The sequence below is a fragment of the Lepus europaeus genome, chromosome 8, assembly GCF_033115175.1.
Source record: "Lepus europaeus isolate LE1 chromosome 8, mLepTim1.pri, whole genome shotgun sequence".
Lineage (NCBI taxonomy): Eukaryota > Metazoa > Chordata > Mammalia > Lagomorpha > Leporidae > Lepus > Lepus europaeus.
This window is the reverse complement of record NC_084834.1, coordinates 22,116,155-22,137,535: the sequence shown is the minus strand read 5'-3', so window position 1 is coordinate 22,137,535 and position 21,381 is coordinate 22,116,155. Positions and strand designations below refer to the sequence as shown.

Genomic DNA, 21,381 nt, shown 5'->3' with positions numbered 1-21,381 from the left:
CGTTCCCCGGAGGACGCTCCGGTCTGTGAGACCAGTAGGGGAAACCCTCGGTCCGTTCCCCCGGAAGACGCTCCCGGGGTGGTCTGGAGGTGGGTCGGAGACCAAGTCTCCCTCCTTCCCGGGGAGGGCTGGTCAGGCAGCCGCTCCCAAAAATAGCGCAATAGCGTTCGATTTGTCCTAGCCATGTGGTTTGTCTTGCTTACTGTATATGTCTGTGCATTGGCTGTTCTTTTTGTTTGGGCTGAAATCTTTGCACCCATGGGTCAACAAATAACCACCCCTTTAAGTCTCACTCTAGATCACTGGAAGGACGTTCGAGAACGCGCGCGCCACCTCTCAGTGGAGGTTAAAAGGAAACGATGGGCAAAATTCTGTTCCTCAGAGTGGCCGGCCTTCGAGGTCGGCTGGCCAAGGAATGGCACTTTTAACCTCGATATTATTTTACAGATTAAGGCGCGAGTCTTTCAGCCAGGATCCAATGGACACCCTGATCAGGTGCCCTACATTACCACGTGGGAAGATCTTTCACGTAACCCCCCTCCCTGGATAGAACCCTTCTCCTTCCCGACGGAGCCCATACGGACCCCGTTACCCCTTCCTCGGCCATCCCCAACTCCTTTGATACCTTCCTCCCCGATACCCCCTCCTCCTATCCCGGTTGTGCCAACCTCCTCCCTATACCCTCTGAAGGAGATTCGAGATCCAAAACCTGACAAGCCACCGGTTCTTCCGGCTGATCAGGACTTTCTGCTCTTTGACTCTCCCCCACCCTATCTTCCCGGCCAGCCTGCTCCCCCGCAGGAACCCCCACAACAACCAGAGCGGGATGTGCAACCTTCTGCACCATCCCCTGATTCCACGAGGGCAGGGGAAGAAGTCTTAGCGCCTTCCCCGCCCTCCAGCCGCCTGCGCCTCCGTCGGGGGCAGGCAGGGGGCTCGGGAAGCGTCTGGACTTCGCAGGCTTTTCCTCTTCGCTCGGTGGCTGGCCAGATGCAGTACTGGCCATTTTCTGCTTCCGATCTTTACAATTGGAAAACCCATAACCCCTCTTTCTCTCAGGACCCCCAGGCTCTGACTGGGCTGGTCGAGTCAATTTTATTGACTCATCAGCCCACCTGGGATGATTGTCAGCAGCTTCTGCAGACCCTCCTCACTACTGAGGAAAAGCAGCGTGTCTACCTTGAGGCACGGAAAAACGTCCCTGGAGCAGATGGCCGACCGACCCTACTGCTAAACGAAATCGAGGAGGCGTTTCCCTCAACCCGTCCTGATTGGGACTACACCACCGTTGCTGGTAGGGAGCGACTTCGTCTTTATCGCCAGATTCTCCTTGCGGGTCTCAGAGGGGCTGGAAAGCGCCCCACCAATTTGGCCAAGGTACGTGCAGTAGTACAGGGGGCTGAGGAAACGCCGGCAGGCTTCCTAGAAAGATTAATGGAAGCCTACCGTATGTATACCCCGTTTGACCCCCTGGCAGAGGACCGGCAGGGAGATGTAATCATGTCCTTTATAGGACAGTCAGCGCCGGACATCCGCAATAAATTGCAGCGGCTAGAGGGGCTTCAGGGGTATACTATACAAGATTTAATGAAGGAGGCAGAAAAGATTTACAACAAAAGGGAGACCCGAGAGGAGAAGGAGGAAAGGATCCGCAAGGAGCAGGAGGAAAGGGAAGACAAAAGAGACAAAAGACGTAATCGAGAGCTTAGTAGAATTTTGGCCACCGTAGTGCAGGATACAGAAAGGAGTAGACCAGGACAGAATAGGGACTTGGGAGACAAACAAAAGCCTCGGGTGGAAAGAGATCAATGTGCCTATTGTAAAGAAAGAGGACACTGGGTCAAAGACTGCCCGAAGAAAACACAGGGACCAAAGAGGAGACCAGTTCCAATCCTGTCCCTGGAAGAAGACGACTAGGTGAGTCAGGGCCAGGAGCCCCCCCCTGAGCCCAGGATAACCCTTGAAGTAGGGGGCAGACCGGTAACCTTCCTGATTGACACGGGAGCCCAGCACTCGGTACTGACTTCAGAAAAAGGGCCTTTAAGCTCCAAGACTTCCTGGGTTCAGGGGGCAACTGGAGGGAAGTTATATCGCTGGACAACCAATCGAGAGGTCCAGTTAAGTACAGGACTTGTGACACACTCGTTCTTACTAGTGCCAGACTGCCCCTACCCCCTCCTGGGCAGGGACCTACTCTCGAAGGTAGGAGCCCAAATTCACTTCCATGAGAAAGGAGCTACCATCACAGACTCAGGAGGGCGGCCCCTCCAAGTATTAACACTACGCTTGGAGGACGAACACCGATTATTCGAGAGGCCCTCGTCCACCATGGCTCCCCTGGACCCCAAGTGGCTCACAGATTTTCCTCAGGCCTGGGCAGAGACTGCGGGAATAGGGCTGGCTGTCAACCGGCCTCCCTTGATCATAGATCTGAAGCCCACGGCCATTCCTGTGTCAGTTCGTCAATATCCGATGGGCAAGGAAGCTAAGGAAGGTATCCGGCCACATATCCAGAGACTGTTACACCTAGGCATTTTAAAACCTTGTCGTTCACCTTGGAACACCCCCCTACTACCAGTAAAGAAGCCTGGTACGGGTGACTACCGCCCGGTACAGGACTTGCGGGAGGTTAACAGGAGAACGGAGGATATGCATCCCACAGTGCCCAACCCCTACAATCTGCTAAGTACCTTGCCTCCGACCCACGTATGGTACACTGTGTTAGATCTAAAAGATGCATTCTTTTGTTTAAGACTGAGCCCTCAGAGCCAATCCATCTTTGCTTTTGAGTGGAAAGACCCAGAGACCGGGTTTTCAGGACAACTCACCTGGACAAGGTTGCCCCAAGGATTTAAAAACTCGCCTACCTTGTTTGACGAAGCTCTGCACCTAGATTTGGCCGACTTCCGAGTCAACCATCCGGACCTGGTCCTCCTGCAATATGTGGACGACCTCCTCCTTGCCGCTGAAACTGAGCAGGACTGCCTAAAAGGTACCGGGGCCCTGCTACAGAGACTGGGGGAATTGGGCTATCGAGCCTCCGCGAAAAAGGCCCAAATATGTCAGAAACAGGTGGCCTACCTAGGCTACCTCCTAGAAGGAGGGCAACGGTGGCTGACAGAGAGCCGAAAAAGGGTGGTTGCTCTAATTCCACCCCCCACCGATGCCAGAAAGATGCGGGAATTCCTCGGGAGTGCGGGATTCTGCCGCCTTTGGATTCCTGGGTTTGCGGAGCTGGCAGCCCCATTGTACCCCCTCACGAAGTCCAATGCTCCCTTTCAATGGAGAGAAGAGCAACAGCGGGCGTTTGACAACATAAAAAAGGCCCTATTGTCAGCCCCAGCCCTGAGCCTCCCTGATATGACCAAGCCCTTCACATTATACGTGGATGAGAACAAGGGAGTGGCGAAGGGAGTGCTAACACAAATGCTTGGACCTTGGAAAAAGCCGGTGGCATACTTTTCAAAAAAGCTAGACAATGTAGCGGCCGGCTGGCCTCCGTGCCTCCGCATGATAGCGGCCGTGGCAGTTCTGGTGAAAGACTCGGATAAATTGACTCTAGGCCAACCTCTCACCATAGTGGCACCTCATGCTGTGGAGACAGTTATCCGCCAGCCACCAGATCGGTGGCTCTCAAATGCTCGGATAACTCATTACCAGACTATGTTATTAAACTCAGAGCGGGTCCGGTTTGGGACTGCCACCTCTTTAAACCCGGCCACCCTGCTCCCGGAACTGGGGCCCCAGGCCCAGGTAATCCATAACTGTCATCAAATCCTGGCTGAGGCCCACAGCACCCGAAAAGACCTAACCGACCAGCCTCTGCCGGATGCCGAAATGACCTGGTTCACGGATGGGAGCAGCTTTCTACAGAACGGTGAGCGGAGGGCTGGGGCAGCGGTGGTGGATGGAAAAACTGTTATCTGGTCAAGTGCCTTAAAGCCTGGAACTTCTGCTCAAAAAGCCGAGCTCATAGCCTTAACTCAAGCTTTAAAACTGGCACAAGATAAAAAGGTCAACATTTACACAGACAGTCGGTATGCTTTCACCACTGCCCATGTACATGGGGAGATATACCGGCTAAGGGGCCTCTTAACCTCAGCAGGCAAGGACATTAAAAATAAGCAGGAAATCCTAGATCTTCTACAGGCCCTGTTCCTGCCCAAAATGTTGAGTATAATTCATTGCCCCGGGCACCAACGAGGAGACGACCCCGTAGCAAGGGGAAACAGGATGGCAGACGAGGCCGCTAAGGCGGCAGCCCTGAGCCAACAGGTACTCCCGTTAAAGACAATTGAGCCCACCCAAGTATCGAGGGAACCACCTTTCCTCTATTCGGACCAAGACTTAGATACGATCCAGCGGCTCGGTGCAGAGTATGATGAACAAATAAGGGTTTGGAGGCTCGGAGAGAAAATAGTCCTGCCACACCAATTGGCTAAAGAAATAATTACCAGCCTCCATCAATGGACTCATTTGGGACACAAAAAGCTAAAAGCAGCCTTACAGGAAGATAGGCAGTCTTATTACATCCCCGGACTTGATTCTTTAGTCCAGCAGGTGACTGAATCCTGTGTTCCGTGTGCCAAGGTAAATGCCAGACACCTCAAGCTCCCGGAGGGAGCTAGGGTAAGAGGAGACCGACCAGGAATCAACTGGGAGGTCGATTTTACTGAGATAAGGCCGGGCAGTTATGGGAATAAGTATCTTCTAGTTTTTGTAGACACCTTCTCCGGATGGACTGAGGCATTCCCCACAAAACGGGAAACCGCCCAGGTGGTCGTTAAGAAGATCATAGAGGAGATCTTCCCCCGGTTCGGCTTGCCTAAGGTAATCGGGTCCGACAATGGCCCAGCGTTTGTCTCCCAGGTAAGTCAGTTGGTGGCCAAAGCATTAGGCATAAATTGGAAATTGCATTGTGCCTATAGACCCCAAAGTTCAGGACAGGTAGAAAGAATGAACAGAACAATTAAAGAGACCTTGACCAAATTAGCGTTGGAGACTGGTGTTAAAGACTGGGTCCAACTCCTCCCTATGGTGTTGTTCCGGGTCCGAAACACGCCCTCTCATTGCGGGCTGACACCATACGAAATCCTTTATGGAGGGCCCCCACCAGTAGCAGGCTTGCTTGACCTTGCCAGTGACTCCGTTGCCGATGCCCCTAAGTTACAGGCCCGGTTGAGAGCACTCCAGATCATCCAGAACCAGGTCTGGAAACCTCTTGCAGCAGCCTACCAACCCAAGACGACAACCATTCCACATCCTTTCCAAATCGGTGATGCTGTGTATGTCCGAAGGCACCAATCTAAGACTCTAGAGCCCCGGTGGAAAGGCCCCTTCACTGTGCTGTTGACAACTCCCACCGCTCTCAAGGTCGACGGAATCGCTGCTTGGGTCCACGCCTTACACGTGAAGCGAGCACCACCTCCCCAGGGCCCCGAGGATCCGGATAGACCAGCCAAATGGAAGCTCCAGCGCACTCAGAACCCACTCAAGCTAAGACTTTCAAAAACTGTTTAATATTTATGATGTTCCTGGCCTTTCCCCATTGTTTTTCCAATCCCCATGCTCCACAATTGTTAACGTGGAACCCAACCCAGTCCAGCAAGAACAGAGTTCCCTCCCTCCAGTAAGGCAGGCTCTCCCTAGGCCGGTCCAATAGATTTTAGGATTAAAATCTTTGCAAAAAGAAAAGGAGGGAATGAAGGACCCTTATGGGGGAGAGGGACAAGAAACTAGGCCTGGGCAGATATCAGGGGCTTCTTAAGAGGTTAGATGTTCCCCAGAGTCCAGCGGGCAGGACGTTCTCTGGGAAGGAAAAGTCAATCCCCTTCAGAGAACCTCTAGGCATGCCCAGAGCAGAGCTGCCACTCCCCTCAGCACGTTCCCTCAGCATTCTCCTCAGCACTCTCCTCAGCACGTTCTCCTCAGCACTCCCCTCAGCACTCCCCTCAGCATTCTCCTCAGCACTCTCCTCAGCACGTTCTCCTCAGCACTCTCCTCAGCACTCCCCTCAGCACTCCCCTCAGCACTCTCCTCAGCACGTTCTCCTCAGCACTCTCCTCAGCACTCCCCTCAGCACTCTCCTCAGCACTCTCCTCAGCACTCTCCTCAGCACTCTCCTCAGCATTCTCCTCAGCACTCTCCGGTATGCTAATTGTCCCTCCGAACCAGCCAATCCCGTGTTGCCACTGCATTCCATATGCTAATTGTCCCTCCGAACCAGCCAATCCCGTGTTGCCACTGCATTCCATATGCTAATGGTCCCTCTGAACTGACCAATCCTATGCATGCGCATTAGGAATATGCTAATTCGTTGCCTATATAACCTGTGTGAAACTGCCGCTCAGGGCTCCTCACTGCCTGAGGTGGGGGCCCGTTTGCGCAAACGTTCAATAAAAACCTCGTGCTTTTTGCATCAACTGGTCTGGATCTTTGGGCGTCCTCCCGAGCAAGTGGGCATCTCTGCAACTGAGAGGTCCAACATTTCCAACCCACACTGTGCTTCAGAGATTTTAGAGAGGTCTAAAAAAGATATCAATTGTTCAACACCTTTTAAAACTTGTGTTCGATTAGCAATGAAATAGACAGGAAATCCAGTTGCAGGACTGGCAAGTACATGATTCTTTACATGTTGATATAAAGGGCAAAAATAAGCTCATTAAAGTTTCTTCTTAGTCCATATAGAAATTTTATATGTATAATTGTTTAAAAACAAAAGGTTTGTGAGCTTTTGTATATGGTGCACAATGAATGCAAATAAGCTGCTACATCTAGCTCTTGACTAATGCACCTGGGGAAATAGTAAATGACGGCTCGAGTGCTTGAGTGCTTGCCACCCATGTGGGAGACCTGAATGTAGTTTCTGGCTCCTGGTTTCAGTCTGACCCAGCTCTGGCTGGTGAGTGAGTGAACCAGAAGATGGAAGATCTCTTTCTCTCTCTTTGTCACTTTGCTTTTCAAATAAATAAATCATTTTTGTAAAAGTTTTAGAGCATGGAAGATATTAAAGAAAACAACAGCAATTATTTTATCAAAGTATTGACAATTTTAATGATACTCATTTATGTAATAGGAAATGAAATTATAAAGCCATTTTAGGTATGCTTTTTGTAAACCTCTACCATAAACTTGTACCTTCTATAAATGTTAATGCTATCATTTCCTTTTGTAGAAAGGACAAACAATTCATGAAATCGTTCAGCTAAGTGACATTTTATGGGTGCTATCCCTGCCAGGGCCCAAGTCAGTCCCTCTGGGAACAAATAAAGATATCTATGAGCCGAGTCCTCACTTTCCCTAAGTGTTCAATTCCAACAGACAGCTTCAGCGCAAGGAATAATTGCTCTAAGTTTTCTACAATAATAAGGACAAGGTGAACTACAGAAACACTTTTTAATGTTTATTTTAAAGTCCAAGTTACAGGGAGGGAGAGAAGAGAGAGGTCTGCCAAGGGCTGATTCACTCCCCAGGTGACCCCAATGGCCAGGGTTGAACCTGGTCAGAGCCAGGAGCTTCATCTGGGTCTCCCATGTGGGTTGCAATGGCCCAAGCACTTGGGCCATCTTCTACTGCTTTCCCAGGCCATTACCAGGGAGCTGGATCAGAAGTGGAGCAGCCGAGACTCCCAACAGATGCTCATACAGGAGGTCTGCATCACAGGCAGCAGCTTTACCAGCTATGCCACAGCGTGGGCCCTACAAAACCATTTAAGGAACAGGATAGTAATGAAGTTTTTCAATCAGTTATTAACAAGATAAAATAATGTGTGGCTTTATGAAGATTATGTTTTTAATTTATAAATTCATATTTCAAAAATGTCTTGAAATAATCTACTAAATTACTTCAACTTTTAAACTTAAGTCCATGTTACTAAGTGAATCAATTCAATTTGAGAAGACTGCATGTGATATTGTGGAAAAGACAGAAACCACAGAGCTAAATCACTGGTGGTAAGGAGTTAGGGGATGGAGAGGAATGAATAGATGGGACACAGTGAATTTTTTAGGGCAGTGAAACTACTATATTCAATACTACAATGGTAGATTCATGTCATCACATATTGGTCCAAATTCATAGAATGTACAACACTGAGAGTGTAAACTAAGAATGTTGAATGATAAGGATGTGTCGATAAAGTTCATCAACTGCAACAAAGGTTCCACTGTGATGGGAGATGCTGATAACAGAAGCCATACACCTGCAAGAGCAGACATATGTTGGAAATGCCTGTATCTCCTTCCCATTTTTGCTATGACCCTGTAATTCTTCTTTAAAAAAATCTTCTTTTTAAAAATAAAATGTCTTTTATTTTCAAGGAAAATGAGCCATAAATAATAAAAATTATAAATACATATATTTATCTGAAAGTACTAACTTCATGAATATTTATTAAAGATGAAATATATCTATAAAAATTGAACCCCATTAGAAAGTATTTGCATATTATAAATAAAACCTGAGTATATATATTCACAAGAGGGATAGAGAAGAAATAGCTTTAGAACAGGTAAAACTGTATCACTAGCTACTGCTTCATAACAAACTCTCCTAAAACACTTCTTTAAACAGTGCATCATCTCTAAGTACTCCAAGGGTCACTTGACCAGTGCCAGATTCAAGGGATCCTGGCTGGGTTCCTTGGTATATTTGGTCCTAGGGGTCAACTTTGGTATTATTTCTAGAAAACTACTGGGGTCCTGAATCACCTTTGAAAATTTTCTTATTCTTTCTTTTTCCACTTTTTATCATTTGATGCAGGAGGCAGATATTGGTGTCACTGTGTTGCTATGAGGACCAGGATTTTGACTATCTCATGGTATGAATCCTGGGTAAGGTTCATGTTGAAGATGAAATCAACTTTGGCTCCAGTACCTTACATTTGGTTTATGGGGTAGCTCTTTTTCTGGATGGAACAAATATGGATCCAGTTTCCTGTTAAGTTGCTTCTCTGTGTCTGATAACCTTGATGTTTAATTGGAGGGCTCCATTTAAAGTTATCTACTAATGTACTTTGCTTAAGGAACTAGAACACAGTAGTAAATTTCTGTTCAGAGTGGAAGAACAGTACAATAGTCACAAGGATAGATATTACATTCCTATTAAATATATATTATCGGGGCTGGCGCCACGGCTAGCTTGGTTAATCCTCCTCCTACAGTGCTGGCATCCCATATGGGCGCCAGTTTCTAGTCCCGGCTGCTCCTTTTCCAGTCCAGCTCTCTGCTGTGGCCCAGGAAGGCAGTGGAAGATGGCCCAGGTGCTTGGGCCCCTGCATCCGCACAGGAGACCAGGAGGAAGCACCTGACCCTTGGCTTCGGATTAGCACAGCGCCAGCTGTAGCGGCCATTTGGGGGGTGAACTAATGGAAGGAAGACTTTTCTCTCTGTCTTTCTCTCTCTCACTGTCTAACTCTATCTGTCAAATATATATATATATATATATACATATATACACATATATAACACATATATATGTATATATATGTTATTATAAAGAAAAGTTGGTTCATTTGACTATCCCATAATCTTTTTTTTTTTTTTTTGGACAGGCAGAGTTAGTGGGAGAGAGAGGCAGAGGGAAAGGTCTTCCTTCCATTGGTTCACTCCCCAAATGGCCACTATGGCCGGCGCGCTGCGCCAATCCAAAGCCAGGAGCCAGGTGCTTCCTCCTGGTCTCCCATGCGGGTGCAGGGCCCAAGCACTTGGGCCATCCTCCACTGCCTTCCCTGGCCACAGCAGAGAGCTGGACTGGAAGAGGAGCAACTGGGACAGAACCAGTGCCCCAACCAGGACTAGAACCCAGAGTGCTGGCGCCGCAGGCAGAGGATTAGCCAAGTGAGCCGAGGCGCCAGCCCTCTATCCCATAATCTATCAGTTGTAGAATTTCCTTGCTCCTCTCATGTACCATTGTCCATCAGGGCTGAGAACATCAGCATGGCCCTTGTCCTTGTAAGTGTTCTCCACGTCTTCTTTCCTGAGTACTCCATGCCTCAGTGGGCCCTGCTGGTATTAGAACTCTTGTGGTATTAGTTAAGTTTTAGCTCTGGACATGAAAATGATCTGGAGGTGAGGCATTGTCAAACTCAATCAGTCTCACTGCTTTGTAGAAATGAGAAAACTGAGAGTGGTGATTGGCCTAAGATTAAGCAGCCAAACAATGAGCACATGAGAAAAATTTCCAGAAACATCCTCTCTGCCAAACAATACAAGCACGCATATCCACACACTCTGTGAACACCTATCCCAGTATAAGGAGAGAAGAAAGGGAATGTGTAGTCATTCAGTCTAATGGATCAAAGTAAAAACAGCAGAACCTGCATGGCTTATTTTTTCAGGATGGAGGGAAAAGATGGTTTATATTGGGACAGGTGGGGATTTGTTAGGGAGAGTGAAGGTGTTCTAGCTTAGGCAGTACATTCTTGAGTGGAAACGATGACTCAATAGGCAAAGAGAGAGGAGAACAGTTAGACGGAAGCATGATGTACATGAGTGGGCGGGATGAAAGGAATACAGGATACACAATACTAGGAGTGGACCTGCCCATGTGATGCTGCACCTCCCCAGCAGCTGGTGAGTCAGGCATTTCATCTCAATTAATAGGAAGGAAGACAAAATGCTGGCCAGGGTATTGGATGTGGTAAAGGGAGTTTACAGAAATTCTCTTCTGATTGCTTTAAGCTCCACTTTAAAGATTTTCTAAAAATGCATAGAACCTTAAAATATGGAGGAAAAAATAGGGAGGTTTTAGGACGTTGATCTTTCTATTTCTAATGTGAATTGTAGATCACTTTGAAGAGTCCTTCCCAGTCCCTCCCAGATAATTAAACATTCACTCAATTTTAATGGCACATCTGTTACTTATCAGTGGAGCTGTATTTTCTTTTCCAGGCAATCATAAAACAACCATAATACAATTTAGGTGTTATTTCCTAATATTCCCATTTGTTATATTTATTCTATTTGCATTTTTACTGGTAACCTTTATGCTACAGCAACCAAAAGAGCCTATTCTTATCCATCATTATACAAGCTACACTTGAGAAATTTCAGTTTTGAATCACTAATATTTAGCCCAGACCACTGCATCCTTCCAATTTATCAGATGAATATTATTGTTGTGTCTTTGAAAGTGAATAAATCTAATATTTAATAATAACAAGAATTAGAATTGACTAATTACTTATATACAAGGTTTTCATAAAATCTGTGGAAAATACTTACAATAAAAAAATGTTCCATGGATTTAAAAATATTTTTGCACCAAAATAGGCTTATGTTTTATTTCCATTTTCCGTGAACTTTTTGAAGATTGCTTATATACTGCTAAGCTACTTACACTGTGCATAGATCATATCTTTTTAATTCTCATAATAAACATGTAAAATATGATCATAAACTAGGCATTACAATGTACCTTATTTAGATTAGGGAACTGAGGTTTTACAAGGTTAAACAACTGCTAGTTAAGCAACAGAGCTGGAATTTGAAGGTTGGTATTTTGACTACACTATTTAGGAAGGTTGGCCCACTCTACACTTCCAAATGGATAAAACTTCGGTGGAATCTTTGTGGTGGTGGTGTCGGCTGGAATGTGTGATGTGTGTCAGTGTAGATGTGCACGCTGGTTAAATGTGGGACATTGTGTTCTTGTGTGTAGGTTTCCCTTTATAAATGTACAATGATTGGAAAACCATCTTTTTGTTTCACATGAAGATCTACCTATTTTATCAGCTCTTAACTTACTGAACAACTGGCTCTCATGATGTTGGAGGAGTCAATCCTGTAAAAATTTCTATTCAATTATTCAAGCATCTATTTTAGCGGATGCAGAAGGAAACCATACTCTTATGGCTATCAGTCAGGGATCCGCCTGCATCCTCACATGGCAGAAAGGGCTGAGAAAAAGAATGACAGAGATGTGGAGAGATATAACAACAGATATGGAGAAGAGAGAAGGAGAGAGGGGGAGAGAGGGGGACAAAAGGGGATGGAGGGAGAGAGAGAGAGAGAGAGAAAGAGGGAGGGAGAGAGGGAGAAAATTGGCTCATGGGATTGAGATTGCATGGGTGTGCAAGACTGAAATTTGCAGAGCAAGCAAGCTGTTTGAAAACACAGGTAAGAGTGGATGTTACAATCTTCAGGCAGAATTCCATCCTCGGTTAACCTCAGTTTGTGTTCCTAAACCCTTCAATGGACTGGGTGTCATGAGAACAACATTATCAAGAGTTATAACCTTCATTTAAGGTTAACTGATTGTAAATGTTCTTCTATATTCAAAATACCTTCACAATGTCTAGGCTGGTGTTTAAGCAAACAACTGAACCTCCTACCTGTCTTGGTCTGTTTGGACTGCTTTAACAAAACATCATAAACTAGGTAGCTCCTGCATCACAGAAATGTGCTTCTTTTCTCTGATTGGGACTCCGAGCCTTGGCTATTTCTAGTGCAGGCTTGGCTCCAAGAAGACATCCACATTTGCTACCAGCCACAGTGGAACCAGCCGGGTCCTCGGCATCCAGCACCGTGGCTTTTGCCATCCTGCAGCTCACACTTCCTAACCATCGCTCTTGCGCCTGCCCCATAGAGAAGAGAACACAGGAGCATCAAGCTTGCAGTCCCGCCAGCCCTTCAGCCTCCCAGCCAAGTGCCAACCCTCAAGAGATCTCGAGAATCTCCAGGGGAGCACAAACGAGGGTACTGCAAGGCCCTAAAAAACCACCATAACTCCAGGAAGGAAGCCAAGAGGCAGGCCCAAAAAACTGGAGAAGGAAAGGAAGGGGATCTCACAGGAGTCCTCTGAGGAGGAGCAGTGACCCAGGGCTAGGTTTCCACAGATGAACTTGGAGGGGGTGGATACAAGCATTCTGTCTACATTAACAGGCTGGTCAGGTGGACAGGCGAGATTAACCATCACAGTCGTTATTCGTTGTGATATGATAAATAACTCCTAGGCCACTGCAGAGAACATTTGCTGAATGCTTTATATATGTTGAAATACTAAGCCCCGTTGCCCTTTGGGATTTTTATTTATAGCAACAGTAATCCGTTGTGTATTTTGCTTAATTCAGCTTCTTTGATTGTCATGCATAGAAATGTATGTCCTTAAAAACATAAGCTGTATTTACAGCAGCTATTATAGTACAATCAACTCTCTGTGCATTAAAATCTGCATTTCCCCTTACATATTATAGAGCTACTATGTGGAAGCAGCTGCCCCAAAAGGTCTCTTATCTTTAAGTGGGATTCTGTGACTAATTCTTATCAACAGAATATGAGCAGAAATGTGTGTGATTTCAGGCTGAAACTGTAATGAGGAAGGTTGTTATGTTTTCTACTCTTTTTCCTCCATCTGTTGAATGGAGAAGACTTTGAGATGCCAGGAAACTGTAGAAAGGCAAGGACCCGAGTTGCTGAGTCACTTTGTGCAATAAAGTTATCACTCACAGGAACAGCTTGATAAAGCACTGCACCAGCAACAGCAAGATAGACTATCACTTACGTTGACAATCCTTTGCCATTAGGCACTTACACAAACAAGATAAACTATTTTATTGTGTTAATTCACCAAACACATGGGGTGACTATATTAATCTGAGCTTTTATTAATACGAAAGTGCAAGTACACATTTGAGAACCTAAGAGCATTGGTTTTCTTTTTTTTTTTTCTTTTTAAAAATTTATTTATTTAAAAGCAGGGTTACAGAGAGGCAGAGGCAGAGAGAGAAAGAGGTCTCACAGGCATGTGATGTAAATGGGAGGTCTTCAACATGAGCCTTTTGAATTTGGCTCCTTTCACATTCCACTTTTTCTAGATTCATCCACTTAATAGCAGGTGTACTTCAAAAAGTTCATAGAAAGTGGAGTTTATACATAAGTTTATTTCTGTGCAAAAGAAGTTTGAAATCCAAGGATCTTCAGTTAACAAAAAATAGGTATTGTGGAAAAAAATGCACAGATCTCAATTTTTTGCACCAAAATAAATTCATCTTTCAATTACATTTTTCACAACTTTTTTGAAGGAATCGTATATTAGTACTTTATTCAGGTTTATGACTGAAAAATGATCCATTTTATGGATATACCACATTTTGATTATTGTTCATCTCTTCATGGATATTTTAGTTGTTTCTGCTTTGGAGCTAGTGTTGTGACTAGTGTTACTATGACCTTGTATGTATAAGCTTTGGTTGAACATATATTTTCAGTTCTCTGAGTTTATAGCTAGAAGTGGAGATCTTAAATCATATACAACTCCACATTGAACTTTTTAGAAAGCAACAAACTATCTTTCAACAATAATAGCTTTTTACTTAAAGTATTTTTCTAATAATCATAATTTCAGTGGGGCTTTATTGTTAACCAAAACCAAGGAAATACAATTCTGAAAACAGTTTTATAAGTATAATTAATTGGAAAAGAAGGCCTACTTTAATCTTGCAGATTGTGGATATGTTCTATTTCCTAAAATGAATAAAAGTTCAATGTAATCATAATCTGCTGCTGTTTGAGTTACATTTTTAATTTGATAAATGAATCAGAGTTCCGTACTAAGACTCAACAAATAAGGAAAATAAGAAAACAGTTGAAAATAGAGATTATGGTCAATAGAAGGGAAAACATATGAAAAATAGTCTATTAAATAAAATAGCAAACTTTATTCTAAAGCTATTTAAACACTATAATACTTGCCTAATATACAGACAGTGAAACACAAGCAATTTCAGAATTGAATTCAATTCATGAAAAATATAATGTGGTAAATATTGCATTTCAAATCACTGTGGAAGAAATAGATTAAGAAAAAAAAAATCGTGGGACTACAGATTAGCCACGCTAGGAAATAAAACAAGGCTGGATATATATCTTATTCTTTACACCAAATAACTTTCAAATAAATCAAATATTTTGAGATAAAAAAAGAAGCCATAAAGATTACTAGAAGAAACATTTATTATAATTCATGATTTTTATATCAAAATGGATAAAGCCTTTGCAAGTTAGCAATTCTAAAGATTGGTGAATCTGAAAGCATAAAAATAAAAACATTTCTATTTGGTAAAAATAAAGTCAAAAGACAAACAACAAAATTGCAAGACTACAATTTCTAAGACTGAAAAGAGGCTAAATTCTCTAACAGAAAAAAGATTATTTTGCGAGTCTTTAAGAGAAACACACTCCCGACCTCATAAGAAAGCAAAGAAAAATGGGTTTGGTTCTTCAATCAATGTTCAAAAACAAGTAAAATCACATTCCTTTCATTTACCAGAAGAGTTTGAATTTTGGTAATAGGCAAAGAAGTGGAGGGTTCGGGCTACCAGAAACTGGCAAAGGGATTGCTATGTCCATTTATGTAAACATTTTGGAATGCTATTTAACAATTTTTTTTAAGATTTTATTTATTTATTTGAAAGGTAGAGTTACAGACAGTGAGAGAGAAAGACAGAGAGAAAGGTCTTCCTTCCGTTGGTTCACCCCCCAAATGGCCGCCATGGCCGGAGCTGCGCCCATCCGAAGCCAAGAGCCAGGTGCTTCTTCCTGGTCTCCCACGCGGGTGCAGGGGCCCAAGCACCTGGGCCATCCTCCACTGCCCTCCTGGGGCCACAGCAGAGAGCTGGACTGGAAGAGGAGCAACCGGGACTAGAACCTGTCGCCCATATGGAATGCCGGCGCTGCAGCAGGAGGATTAACCTAGTGCGTCACCGAGCCGGCCCCAATTTAACAATGTTAAAATTGAAACCCCATGCTTTGTGACACGGTCATTTCACTCCTAAGAATATGTCCCATAACTGTTTTCACAGATGCATGCCTATATGCCTGTAGCATTAAATAACATCTACGCGTTTGTGACAAGTAGTAGAATGTGAAGGGACAAGAGTGTGCGTGCCATGATGCCAGATGTTTGAAGCTACCTCAGAAAGTTCATGGAAAATGGAATTCAAAAGAGAATTGTATTTGGGGACAAAATAATTTGAAATCCTTGCTGATGTTTTTCATAATATTCATTTTTCATGAGCTTTTTAAGACCCCTTACGGTCAAATACTTCAAAATGTTTTGCACCTGAGTAACTTTATCTTTTCAGTACATATTAGGTGTATTTACATGAAAAATCAGAATAGCGCCATAATGCTGTATTGCAACTCCTAGATATTCCACCAGATGTCACTGATGCTGTAATGTTCAAAATAAGATGCCTGTACAGGTTCTGAGACTGTGATATTCAGCTTTTCTGATTGGAAGTTGAAGTGGGGATTTCTGGGTTCAAAAATATTAATACACCAGATTAAAAAAAAAAAAAAAAAACACTTTAGGGCACCGTGCTGTGGGTTCCCAGGCAGGTCGGTGCCTGCTCCACGGGGACCCAAGCTTTAGGATGGAGAAAGGCCTGTGGGACAGTGCCTGTACCTCCAGCACCCAAGGTAGCACCGCCGCTCACTCTCCGGGAGATCCTCCCCTAGCTGCCACCTTCTGGGCTTGGGATGGGTCCCCTGCGCGGAGACCCTGGCCTCCCTAGAGGGAGACGCTGGGAGACGCACACCTGGGCTTTGGTGCGCTCCAGGAGCGAGCCCCGCGCACAGCGCACCCCAGCGGGCTTCTCTCCGCACCGCTTCAGGGACAGCTCACCATCGCGGCTGTCTGAGGACCAAGGCACTTGGCATCCTATGAGAGTCCTTCTGGGGCGGACCCCCGGGTGGGCGCCGGGCGGCGGCTCTCAGCCCCGCCAGCAGCCCCCGGGAGCCCTAAGAACCGGCTGGGAGAGGCCGGGCTGACCTCGCGCCTGGGCAGCTTCGCCTAAACCCGGTCCCAGTGCAGCGAGACCCGGGAGCGGGAGACTCCCAGGAGTGGCGGAGGGAGGCACCCTAGCAGAGCTGAGGAATGAGCAGAGCGAGCCTGGGGCCGCCCGGCGGGGGACCCTGGACCAGGACTCGGTCAGAAGCGTGGCCGGACCGTGGCTGGGACCTGCCCTTCTCTTACGTCGTCAGAAAGAGCTACCAAGAGAGAGGAGGATCCCGCACAAGACCCAGGTCCGGGAACGGAGCGCGTGCTGGGGCCGACCGCTACCCCTGTCGAATTTGCTACTTTATCACTAAACAACCCCTGTTCCCAGGCCCTTTCGAGGTGGGTCCTTGGTTTCCTTACAAGGAAGAGACCTTGACTCTAAAAAGGAGCACGATCGAAAAATCTCCGCCTAGGTTTCCACCCGCCTCGCTCGCGCAGCGGCCGGGCGGGAGTGTGTGCACCCGCCGCGACCCCGGGCGGACCCCGCGGCGCATCCGCGCTCACAGCCCTGCCTCCCGCCGCCCCTAAATCCGGTGGACAAAACTCAAGACACCGTCTGAGCCCCCGCCCGGCAGCTCCGGAAGCCCCCAGCCCACCCCGGTCCCAGGGGCTTCGCTCCCCCTCCGTCGCCCCCCGCGCGGATCCCTGGTACCGACCGGACCGCGGGGACGCCCCAGGGCAGTTCCGCCTCTGAGCCTCTCCGAAGGGACGGCGTCGGTGTTGACCCGGTGCCAGCGCCCTGACCGGGCTGCGCGCACCCTTGCCCGCGAAGGGGAGGCTCTGCGGGGAGGGTCGCGGCGCGCTCGCTCAGGGCACGGGGAGGCGCCTCGGCGAGTGGACCCCGGGGTCTGGAGGGTCCCGCACGACCCTCGGAGACGCCAGAGGTCGGCTCTTCCGGGTCCGGAGCCAAGCGCCAGGGCGGCTGCTGCGGGGGTGCGGCGAGGACCCAGCGGGTCCCCTTGGAGGTGCTGGCGAAGCTGGGGATTGAGTGCGTGGGAAGCGCTCTCCGGTGGTTTGGGGGAGGAACTGGGACTGGAGCAGAGGACAGGAAGGGTGGACGCAGAGTGTGTGGCTAGGGGTCCTCGGAAACCTGAGGATTTGGTGCCAGACCCGAATGCCAGCCGGCCTCCTGCGCTGGGATCCGGCCTGACTCCGGGACGCAGTCCCCGGCTGCTGGCTTGGGGCAGCGACCCTCCGACAGCCGATGTTGACCCGTAGGGACAGGAAGGCGGCTCGCGCGGGGCGGCTGTGGTGGAGCAGCGGCCTAGGGCTGTGCGGGGCGCCCTCGCCGCTGCAGGTGCGTGGCCACTTCGGTGTGGAGCGCTCCATGTACACCTGCGTCTCAGTCATACGCTCCAATATGGGACGCCGGCGTCGCAGGCGGCAGCTTAGCTCCCTGCACCACAATGCCAGCCTTTGCTTCCTCTTCTAGAAGTCAAGAAATGTTATTTAAATCCTAGCACAGGTTATTGAAAACATTTTTTTTTTCTTTTCAGGACATCTGGAATAATACAATACGTATTTTAAGGAATTTTGGTCTTGATTTCAAGACTTGGCTTTTAGACAAGTGAGCAGTTTGACTTTGGTAGAAAGTGTGGGTGGACAGGGCATCTTTCTGGGCGCCGAGCCTCATCTGCGGATTAGACAAGTTTGAAAGCACAAGGGGCAATGACCCCACTGCTACCTGAGAGTAAGTCTCATGGTGGACTTTGGAGCCCTGCCAGGCCTTCTCCATCTATTTTAGGACATATTACAAAAGTTCCAAAACAAAACCAAATTTGCCCACTTGAAAGAAATTGCAAGATAACTCATGGATGAGGTAAGAAAGTGTTGTTATAAAATAAGGTAGATGAGATTGACGGATAATAAAACAGACCTTGGTGAAGGGCAGGAAAGATTTAGATGCAATGTGAACGCTCAGGTCTTGCCACTGATGAGTCATTGTGGGCATCCGTTTTCATGATGTTTTCCTGGCCATGGCCGTCTTTCATTGTCTTTTGTGGACAACTTTGTAAAAGTTAAGTCAATCAAAGACTTCAAGCAGCTGTGCTTTCTGATGGCTCCCAGGTTTGTGGGCAGTTAGCAATACAAGCAAGTTCAGAGGCTTGGAATTATTCGTGCTCCTAGCAAAGGGTAAAAGTACCCTGAGGAAACTTGTTTCTGCTTTGTTGTTTGTTGGCTCAGATGACTATGATGCAATTTAAACATTTTTCTTTAAATTTAGTGAGACTTTATAAACAAACAGCATTTGGAAGTTATCAGCTCTGGCCCGGATACCTGTCTGGGGTGTATACAGTGTTTGGCATTAGCTAATTTCCAGACCCTGTTGGTCCCTTCAGCCCACCAGCTTGTTCCACTAGGAACACAGTCTTTTCACAAGGAAAAGAACAACCGTGAATATTTACCCCAGCCTTTTATCTCCACTGAAATGAATACTAAGGGTGCAGAAGATAGCAAAACCTGACATGTGTGGAAGATTTTGAAGTGCTTCCACATTGACTTATACATCAACCCTGTGCAGTGGGTACAGGAGTCAGATTTTTTTTCTCTTTAAAAGTGAGGAACTTGAGAGGCAAAAGAGGGATAAGAGAGACAATGCCCTGAGAACCACCTCCTGGCAAATGTCCTCTCCTGTTTTTCAAAGTCTTGAGGAAGCTATCTTGTTTTTATTTTCTGTGGAAAATCAAATTATTATCTGATCAGTTTTCCATGAGATAGTTTGTGGCAGATGTCAGGGGAGCACCAGCCATCCTGACAGCTCTCCTGTGTCTACAGGTTTCGTGCTGCAGAGAAAGGATCATCAGTTCGTGGTTGGCTGACTGCTGCTCACCTTCCTTGTGTGTGCAAGAAAGGCATCAGCAATGAGGCAGAATCTTGCTATTGCCCCGACAGCAGAGTCCTCCTGCCCATAGCAGTGCACCTGGAACACACACCCAGGAGACCTCTGCCTGTGAATCTGACCTACCCACTGGCCTCATTGTGGTCAAGAATTCTGAGTGACAATGGAGCTTCCTCTATGACTTGGAAAAGAAGAAACATCTCTTCATAGGCCCCCAAGGTAATGAAGGGAACCAGTGATCCTGGAGTTAGTGAAAAACATTTCCAGTCAGTTGGATATCACAGCCTTATGTCACCCAGTTTCCTTGTGTATCCATGGGCTTATCTCTGCTGAACATTAGTCCCTATTCCTTTTCTGTGAGGACAGCTCCAGCAATAGGTTTATAGCTTTATCTATTTTATTTGAGAGGCAGAGTTACAGAAAGACTGAGAGAGAGAGAGAGAGAGAGAGAGAGAAAGAAGTCTTCCATCTGCTGGTTCATTCCCCATGTGGCCGCAACGGCCGGAGCTGCACCAATCCAGAGCCAGAAACCAGGAGCTTCCTGTGGACTTCGCACATGGGTGCAGGGACCCAAGGGCTTGGGCCATCTGCCACTGCTTTCCCAGGCTACAGCAGAGAGCTGGATTGAAAGTCAAACAGCCGAGACTCGAACTATTGCCTACATGGAATGCCGGCACTGCAGGTGGTGGCTTTACCTGCCTTGCCACAGCGCCAGCCTCAGCAATAGGTATCTTGCTAACCACTTCCTTGATGCTGCTGAAGATGCAACACTGGAAAAAGCTTCAAAAGACTGTACACACTTCGCCTGGAGCAGAGGCATTGTATGGGCCCTAAAGGCGGCAGCATTTGGAGAGCCCTTGAACATCAAAGATGCCTACAAGGGAAATGGGCTGTGGGGCACAGGCGAGCAGCAGGGAGGGGATGTGGTTGGCCCTTTGGACAGCTGTGATGGCTGGAGACATGCAATACGGGGTTTAATGATCTGCATATTTACTTAAGCCTGGAATGGGTTGTAAGAGCTCTCCCAATGTTCCACTGCCACTTTCTTCACTGGTGGTACAGTCATGGATGTGAGCTTGGGAGAAACCACCTTTCTCCTTAAATGATAGCTTATGACCGTACTTGTATCCCGTAATGTTATCCTTCATCTTTTATTCTGATCACTGAACATACTCCCCTCTGTGTTACCCCCAGGGAACTCTTGGTGATTTTACTGAGACTCTAAAATATCATTTGTAGGTCCAAACAATCAAACCCATTGTCTTTTTTTTCCCATTTATTCACCCATGCAACGATACCATTCCAAGTCCCACTGCTACCAAAGCATGATTTTCTTTGCTTCCATCCATTCCCATTTTTTAAACAAATAGTTACATATGTTTTAAAAAATGACAAATTTTGCTGGAAAGTATTTTATTGGTTTGTTTTACCTTTTCCACTTTTTCTATGTCCAGGTCTTCTAATATTATTACAGTTTATGATGTAAGATTCTTCAATCTTCCCATTTAAAATGATCCTCATTATCGATAGACTTGTGGTTTTGAAACAAGGCATCTTAACTGTATGACTCTCTGTCGTGATGAGGAACTTCATAGCATCTGCATAGAACTAGGTTCTGGCTACCTAGGCTGTGGTACATAATAAAGATTCACTGGTAACTCTTGCTTTATGTAATTGGAAGAGCCAAAACTTTTATTCACCCTGTATTCTTGGTGATTCATAAAGTACCTGGCACACAGACAGGTCTTAAGCAATATTGGTTG

General features: G+C 46.5%; 2 protein-coding genes across 2 annotated transcripts in view; one reads left to right on the top strand and one right to left on the bottom strand.

Annotated features, from left to right (window-relative positions):
• Positions 1 to 21,381, bottom strand: part of LOC133765234 (ATP-binding cassette sub-family E member 1-like) — a 1,116,285-nt gene that overhangs the window by 411,778 nt on the left and 683,126 nt on the right. The gene's annotated exons all lie outside the window — the stretch shown is intronic.
• Positions 32 to 5,804, top strand: LOC133765764 (uncharacterized). Its single transcript, XM_062199321.1, is given in 2 exon segments — positions 32 to 723; positions 835 to 5,804. Coding segments are annotated over 2 exon segments (5,226 nt in total). The 5' UTR covers positions 32 to 183; the 3' UTR covers positions 5,521 to 5,804.